This window comes from Trematomus bernacchii, unplaced genomic scaffold, assembly GCF_902827165.1.
Source record: "Trematomus bernacchii unplaced genomic scaffold, fTreBer1.1, whole genome shotgun sequence".
NCBI classification, from domain to species: Eukaryota; Metazoa; Chordata; class Actinopteri; order Perciformes; family Nototheniidae; genus Trematomus; species Trematomus bernacchii.
In genome coordinates, this window is record NW_022987567.1 from 7,606,370 (window position 1) to 7,615,478 (window position 9,109).

The 9,109-nt window shown below is 38.9% G+C and overlaps 1 protein-coding gene across 2 annotated transcripts in view; it reads right to left on the reverse strand.

Annotated features, from left to right (window-relative positions):
- The window catches only part of LOC117478932 (3'-5' RNA helicase YTHDC2), a 38,217-nt gene extending 33,357 nt beyond the window's left edge, over positions 1–4,860 (reverse strand). For both annotated transcript variants that reach the window (XM_034125900.1, XM_034125901.1), the window contains exons 1-3: positions 4,774–4,860; positions 2,514–2,652; positions 1,341–1,431 (exon numbers count right to left, since the gene is read on the reverse strand). In XM_034125900.1, the coding sequence (XP_033981791.1) occupies positions 1,341–1,431; positions 2,514–2,646 (224 nt within the window). In that variant the 5' untranslated portion in view covers positions 2,647–2,652; positions 4,774–4,860. The remainder of the gene's footprint in view (positions 1–1,340; positions 1,432–2,513; positions 2,653–4,773) is intronic.
- Between the last annotated feature and the right edge of the window lie 4,249 nt (positions 4,861–9,109).

Here is a 9,109-nt window from a genome sequence, read left to right on the forward strand (position 1 = left end):
AACACACACGAACGCGCACATGACCAATGAGGGCACGAGATAAGTTTGTGCACAGATGGAAGGCTGACAGGCAGGTAGGCCATCCAGTTATTTTAGCCGGGCCGGCTCAGATGATTGGTCGTGCTTTTTACAGTACCACGGCTTCCACAGATGATATTTCTTTGTCAAAGCACTGAAGATATTCATTGCTATCGGGATGTTAAGAGCATTCCATGGAATATAACAAAAAGTGTATCTCGAGCCGGTTTCTCAAACTTACCTACCCCACCTTTAAGTGTAGAAACATTTAACCACATATGCGGCTTTCACACCGGCGCTTTTCACTTTCTAGCTCCTCGCGAGAGCTTTTCTGGTTCAGTTCCCGTTTCCCTTTTCAGCTCCCGCTCTGTTCACACTGCCCAGAGCTGCCGCTGCTGCGTCATGACGTCACAGTTTACGTCGCTGATTTTCTCCCACAACAACAACGGGCCGGGGACTGCATCGGGTCGTGTTGCTTTTAATCATACGAAGCCAGATTAAATTAAAGAACGACTTCTCCAACCTTATACTTTTCTCCAGAGTGCCGTGGTTCATTGTTTATTAATGTGTTTCAGCGGCATTTACCGACCGCTGCAGTGCTGGCTGCTCTTCAACGGGAGTGTATTCTCCCGTTAGCTCACACGGCTCTAAAGTATTCACTGTCTGACTGTCACACAAGCAGCTGATACATATCCCCAGTTCCCCTTAAGTGAATGTGTGTCAGTCTGAATTGACGCTGTTTGGCATCACAACGCTGTTATGAAAGTTTCTCTGGTATAACATGGGTGATGTTAGCATAGCAACCGAAGCTAAACTGACTACTTGCTAAGCCGTTTTCTATAGGCACTTTTTACCGGCGTATTTTTCATTATGATTCTACTTGTGATAGTCGGACATGACAACCTGTATAGCCCATGTATCTCCACAATGATCAATAACAGCGAACGGATGGTCAAAGTAAGGTTTCCTGCACGCCTCGACGTAAGAGACGCCGCGTCATAGCTCCGAAGCTCTTGCCTCTGGACCGACAATTTTTTGGAGCTGGAAGTGAACCGCATTCCGGAGCTATGACGCGCCGCCGCTGCGGTGTGAACAGGAAAAACCGGCGCTTTTCAGGCTCTAGCTCCCAGCAGGAGCTGGAAAAGCGCCGGTGTGAAAGGGGTATTAATGAGAGTGACAATCAGAATCTGAATATCTTTATTGTCATCAAACTCGGGTATAACAACATTTCTGAGGAGTGAGAGATATTTAAATGTCTATTTTTTTTTTGCACAATTCCTCAGGGATGCTCAGATGAAGATGGTTCTTGTGGAGGAACTCACCCTTTGCTCCTGGAGATGTATCCCAGGGACTGAGCCGTCCGATGGATGAAAGCCCGCTCAGTACTGGTCAGGGACGAAGGAAACTCCATCTCTGCAATATTAGGACGACACAAGATTCAAGGCTTTTATTGTCATGTGTGCATAGCTACAGTGTCGTTATGACAATGAAACTCTGAGGTCACAGGCTCCTCCAACAGAGCAACACAATAAAACATATAAAATAGTGCAAGTAAATATAAATAAAATTGAATATAGTAGAAATAGTGCAGAATAAATCTGTGTATGGTTCGTTCTTTGGTTATTCCGTTTCAAAACCGAATAGGAAAAACTAAAAACTTGTGTTGTTTTTCTGTTTTAAAACCAAAACGAAATAACGGAAAACCGACGTTATTCTGTTTTAAAACCAAAACAGATAAATCAACTTTTTGGTTTTGTTTGACTAAGAGGACGTGTATCTTTTTATTTATTTATTTACAAGTAAACGCGAAGCTCTCGGAAGTGATTTCAAAACAAAAGTATGCTAAAATACACTTGCATTGAAGCAATACAGTATTCGGTTAAAGGAACCGTGATAATATTATAAACAACGGAAAACAACATACACGGATTAGAATAGTCTATAATATACAAGTCATTGGAATATTGATATATAGTCAACCATCCTGTCTTCATGCTCAATCTGGGAGGAGAAGTCAAGCTAAATCAAACTATTCTGTATAGCCCATTAAAACCAACAGATATTAACCAGAATTAAGTCAATTTGAACTCAATCACACGCCAAAGAGAAGAGGTTGGTCATCAGCAGCCTTTAAAGGTTTCTGTGGTCTGTTATTTAAAAAGGTTAGATAGTCCAACAATTATAAGTCAACTTTATTGTCAATCAATGTTTGTGTAGAGACCGAGAGATCGTTTCCCACAATCCCGAATAAGTATAAAATATGTATATCCTATATACACACACAATCAACAGACAGATTTATACATATGCACACATTAAGATTAAAACACAACGATCAATATATACAAAATAACAGTCACTTAAGCAGCCACTACTGGTCTCTACTCTTCTTGTGTCTAGATCTGGGAGCATGAGTAGTGTGTCTGATTAAAATATGTGTTCTACTAGTGTTCAGCTTTTATGTTTTCATATGTGACAATGAAACCTGTTGGTACCTTTCTGGTCGCCGTAGCGAAACCTCTCCAGAGCCACGTTCACGGATATTTTGACTACCTCATCGATGTGGATCTTTTTCATCCCATTGGAGACGGTTTTCCGGCTCCTGGCGGGCCGCTGTGACCCCGACATGATGCCCTGAAACACAACAACAGATAACCTGAACACAGGAACAGAGGACTGGGAGAAACATCAAAACTCTACTCATTTAAAGGTCCCCTATTATACTGTTTTTCATCAATATATTATAGGTCTCAGATATATACAGAGCCTGTCTCTGATTGGCTGAAACACCAAACAGATCATTGCAGCATTACCCATAATCCCCTCTGTTTCAGCCCTGTTTCCAAAGTGCTGATTCTCTGTCTGTTACTTTAGATGAAAATAAGGAGCCCCTCCCCACGCCCCTCTGAGAGAGATTTGGTTAAAAAGAACTCAATGGTGCTCTAGGAGGAGATTCAGGTGATAAGGTGGGGGGGGGGTACCTTGGTTGCTGATTGGCTAATGGTTACTCAAGCCAAAAAAACATTATGACATCATAGGTGACCTTTAAGACATATATATACAAATGTCAGGTTGTGAAATGGATCAAATATTTGATATAATACAAAAAGGAGCGTTATTGGCATGACCACATCTTAAACATAGGATTGCCAAAGCATGCCGCACTAGGCGTTACAACAACAACAACAAAAATACTAAACATACATGTCAACAATACATGTGTCACAACAGCAATGTGTTGCAGATCTTGTACTTGAGTAAAAGTAGAAGTACTCAGATCTTGTACTTGAGTAAAAGTAGAAGTACTCAGATCTTGTACTTGAGTAAAAGTAGAAGTACTCAGATCTTGTACTTGAGTAAAAGTAGAAGTACTCAGATATTGTACTTGAGTAAAAGTAGAAGTACTCAGATCTTGTACTTGAGTAAAAGTAGAAGTACTCAGATCTTGTACTTGAGTAAAAGTAGAAGTACTCAGATCTTGTACCTTGAGTAAAAGTAGAAGTACTCAGATCTTGTACTTGAGTAAAAGTAGAAGTACACAGATCTTGTACTTGAGTAAAAGTAGAAGTACTCAGATCTTGTACTTGAGTAAAAGTAGAAGTACTCAGATCTTGTACTTGAGTAAAAGTAGAAGTACTCAGATCTTGTACTTGAGTAAAAGTAGAAGTACTCAGATCTTGTACTTGAGTAAAAGTAGAAGTACCAGAGTGTAGGAATACTCTGTTACAGTAAAAGTCCTGCATTCAAAATGTTACTCAAGTAAAAGTAGAAAAGTATTATCATCAAAATATAGTGAAAGTAGCGACAGTAAAAGTAGTGATTGTGCAGATTGGTCCATTTCAGAATAATATATATGATATGTTTTATAATGATTGATCATTAAAGTGTTATCAAAGCTGGTAAAGGTGCAGCTAGTTGTAATGACTTTGTATACTGTAGTAAAGTTATATACACAGTACCTCAAAAATGTACTTAGTTACTTCCCACCCCTCGCAGACGTTAAGGTTAGGACTTGACACAGTTCACATTATTCATTAAAGTTAGAATTGAGTCAATGTTTAGTTGTGAGATTGGGGCTAAAGTGTACCAATGTTTACAATTGGTTGAGACATGGTGACGTAAATCGCAAGGTGAGGTCATGTTTATAGGGTGACCAGGTGTCCCACTAATTAACACAATGTCCCCCATTGGCTGTGTCAGGTGTCAATCAATCAACACAGTCTATAAATGTATTTACCTACAGGTGTAGCCGGTGGAGGGCGATTCCTAAAAATAGTTTTTTGTGACATTTGCCAGATTATTTTTACTCCACCTCAAGACTCAGACATTGCAAAGACATATCATGTAGACATGTGTTGTTATGGGGGGAAAAACCATTCAAACCCAACATATGTAAGTCCTTCACTTGCATAGTTTGGTCCAACAAATCAACCCATAGCAGAGCGTTGTTATTGATATTTGTAAGCTAATATAGTGTCGTTTTTTTAGGGGTAAAAGCTCTTATCATTGCAGTAACACAACCGTAATCTTTGTCCCACATGTGGCTTGTTGGCACCTGGTCACCCTTCTGACTTTTAGAGGCTCTGGTGAACTGTTAGCTTTAGCTTATAAACACATTGAGTCATTTCACCGGTAACACTATTTAAACTATCTTAGCTACAGCTAGCTGCGCGTGAGACAGAGTTATCTCTATGAGGACTGTAGCTAGCTTCATGTCCAAGTTTGTCATAAAACCAATTAATGTATATACTGTACCTTGTCTATTCAGTAGCTTTCGTTTCTCTGGAAAGCCACCAGCACTCTTCATCTGATGAAAGCTTCTGCAGATTCTGGCAATCGCCGGCAATGGTGGCGCCAAAAACAAAGATACATCCGGTCTGGCTCCTTCAAAATAAAACCAGGTTTTAATTTTGACGAACCAAACGTAGAGATTATTATCATTATTTTACCCAGAAAATTACGAGTGTTGAGAAGTACATTTAAAAGTACTGTACTTAAGTAAAATGTTGAGGTACTTGTACTTTACTTAGTATTTCCATTGTATGCTACTTTGTACTTCTACTCCACTACAGTTCAGAGGTAAATAGTGTACTTTTACTCCACTACATGTATTTAATCCCTTTAGTTACTTAACAGATGTGGATGAATGATGTGAAATATAATCAAGTGTTAAATCAGACTTTAGTTCCACCTGGAGTAAATTCACAAGCTACCCTGCAGTATTCAAAGTCATTCAAACTAGCTGCACCGTTACCAGCTTTGAGAACACTTTAATGATCAATCATTATAAAACATATCATATATATTATTCTGAAATGGACCAATCTGCACAATGACTACTTTTACTGTCGCTACTTTAACTATATTTTGATGCTAATACTTTTGTACTTTGACTTGAGTAACATTTTGAATGCAGGACTTTTACTGTAACAGAGTATTCCTACACTCTGGTACTGCAGAAGTGGGATGTAATTGAGTACATTTGCTCTTGTGTAGAACTTTTCCAATACAACAGTAATAAATCAAATGTTTATGCTACTTTGTACTTCTACTCCACTACAAGTTGGAAGCTAATATTGTGCATTAAATATTACACATCTGCCGTAGTTCTCTATTTATAGAGCCCTGATTAGAAGACTTATGGACAAACTGGAAGAACTGCCACCGAAACTGAATACTTGACGTGGATCATAAATATATCAGCAATTAAACAACATCTTCAATTTCTCTTCACACAATACGTCTCCTTGCAGTATCAATACTAATTCGGCTGACTTTTATATTTGATCCAATTGGTAGATAGGCTTTATTTACACCATAACGGTGCACAGCTGATAGACAAGGACTTGTAGTTTTTAAAGATATTACTGATTTTCTTTGAATACTGTAGGAGCCATTTTATGGGTGTTGTTGGTGTCTCAGTTTATTTAAAGTGGACCTATCATGCTATATTTGAATAATATAGTGTAGGACCATACCTATATAAGGCATATTTATACTTTTTTTTTTTCAAAATACCAAACAGATCATGCATTTCAGCCATGCCTCATTTTGCTCAATTTGAATTTGTTTAGCTCTGTTTTTGCAAGGGCAGATTATGTGAGAACAGCACCATCTACAGGCCTGGCATATGTACTACAGCGTCTCCAGCGCTTTCGAACGGCAATGGCCGTGGCTGTCTCCTCCTGATTGGTGGAGTTGGCCCAATAGCCGTAGCGCCACTGTCCTGACGTCAGGACAGTGTTCAAATCTGGATCAGTTTTTATCAGATCCGTTGCAGCCCCTTTTTTAGAGATTTGGGTATGGAGGAAAATAGAGAGGGTTGTGTTTTCTGACACTTGGTGAGTTCCCTGGAACACCGGGGACACATATTCATGTAGAAAAGACGTACAAAAGTGCATTTTGCATGATAGGTCCCCTTTAAGTTATATGTATAGTGCAATATTATTTTTGAACACTTGGTGGCGGGGTTTAGCTGCACCGGGTGTATAAAAGAGGTCATAGGTGACAGGAGGACGAGGACACAGAAGGAAGAGAGCATACCGATTCCACCAGCCCGGCAGATGCTCATCACAACCAATAACTGTATAATTAAACCTTGGTATGTAAAACGCAAAATAAACATCATTATAAACTGCACCAAAGGACCGGAAAGTCATCTGTTTGTGTCTGCGTCTGGATCACTCTCCAGCCCTCCTGTGAAGTAATGGCAAAAGGATATAGGACATTGGAAGAATAACATTTCCATTACAAATACAATACATGTAAATTCTGAGTTGAGAGAATAGTCAGGGGTTTTGGATGGGAGACACATCTATGGAATCATAATTTCAATAGCTTATCATTAATGACGGATATACCTTTCTGTTTGTGATGTTTTACAAATCAGATATTCATGTGTAGAAGTAAAACATGTGAAATAATATAGCAATATCCTGTAAAATTATGTGAAAACATGAATAAAACTACACATCTTCAGATGTTATACATACATAAGTGTCCTACACTAATAATACAAAGTTATTATGGCATTGTATGCTGTGTGTTATTTGTAACATCTTCAGAAACTACCTTTCCAACTCCTCCAAAAAAGCTTTGGGGGTCTACAGATAAATATTAAGCCTGACAAAGTACTTAACGTCTAATATATTGCTTTCCTGCAATGTTAACTATGTTGAAGCACTTATTTTAACTGATATTATACATATTAATTATACTCTTATAAGATGTATGTAGATAGTATAAGAAATGTGCAGAATATGACAGTTTAATGGTGGAGGTATACACACATATTGATAGATAATAATAATATAATAATAATAATAATAATAGATTTATTTTGTTAGCGCTTTTACAGGTGCTCAAAGACGCTTTACAGATATAGTGAAAAGAAAAGAACAACAAATAAATATATATAGTTAAAGTTAAAGTCAAATAATACAAAAACAATCACACATTAAAAGCCAGATTGAAGAGGTGAGTTTTTGTGAGTTTTTTTAAGCTGGTGAGGTCAGTGCAGTCTCTGATGGGTTGTGGGAGTGAGTTCCAGAGGGAGGGGGCAGCGACGGAGAAGGCTCTGTCCCCCCAGGTCCGGTGATTGGTGCGGGTGGGGATGGATAGGAGGTTGGCTTCTGATGAGCGGAGGCAGTGGGAAGGGGTATGGTGGTGCAGCAGGTCTGTGAGGTAGGGGGGGGCCTGATTGTTGAAGGCTGTCTTGAGGGCTGTCTGTCTGAGATGTCTTGTAATGCACTGTTGAGGAACCTGCGACCCAAGTCTTTCATTCATTGCATAACTACACCTAGTTGTGTATATGATATGTCAATAAACCTTAGAACATCTGGAAAACTTGAAAGGGATTGAAAAATAGCCATTATATACAGTCTTTAATTAACTATTAGTAGAGAATAACGAGTAATGAATATACTTTATAGGGATCTGCAGATAAATGTTTAGCCTTTTCAAGCACCAACTATCAAATATCTGGCCTGATTGTTGGCACTTGACAATCCCCTTCCCTGAATTTTACTCAGGTGTAACTAAAGTCTGATTTAAGGGTTGTTTATATTTCACATCATTAATCAGAATCTGCAAAGTAACTAAAATACATTTAGTGGAGTAAAGATACCAGGTTAACCTCTGAATTGTAGTGGAGTAGAATTACAAAGTAACAATAAATTGCATGTTTTACATAATGCTGTGTATTACTTGGGATCAATAAAGTATATCTTATCTTATCTTATCTTATCTTAAGATGATCGATGACTACTGCCATATTTGCAAAATTTGCCTCTGAACCTACCTTGACAAGTGCATGTTTCAAGGCTTATCAATTGACAACAGGAGGGGTCACAGACATAAAACCAGCTATTAAATAAAGCTCTTCTGACCTGAGCTGTCATGTGGGTATATATTAATGCTGCCCATTATGGACACAAGCAATTTCCACCCATTTATTAATTATATGTTTTAAATGTGATAACACCAATGTGTTTCCTAAACCTCCAGGGGTGTACACAGTTTAATACTGGCAACTTCTAATTATGGGAAAAACGAAAACGTCTATTAAAACTACAATTCCCAGTAGAGACGTGCCATAAAACATGTGCCAGCATCAGGGCTCTGGCCAGCATGTGTAGTTCTGGGGGGGGGGAGCTGGACCCGTTCGAGTCCAGTTTTGAATAGTGTGCCGTGGCTTCATTCCATTTCAAAGAGCTGTTTGACGCTCGGCGTAACCTTGGCGCACTGCCACTCCAACATCCAATCACAGAGCTTGAAGATTAATCACGGGGTTTGTCAAGCAAAGGGACTGTAGCTCCATGGACTGTAGTCCCAAACGATAGTTGAGGATTATGGGTAGTGTAGTGTCTTCGGCCATCCTAAACTCAGAAAAAAATATTTGTTTCTCCGAATCGAAGGGGAACAACACAAAAGCATTGTACACAATTTAAAGTTTTAAACCAATCAATGTTGTGTAATTAACAAGGATAAACAGATGTGTTTAGTTGATGAGTACTGCAGATTACTATGCAAACTTCGAGACCGGAAATACTGTTTTCACCCCAAGCTGTTGCCTGGCAATGCAATTCTGTTG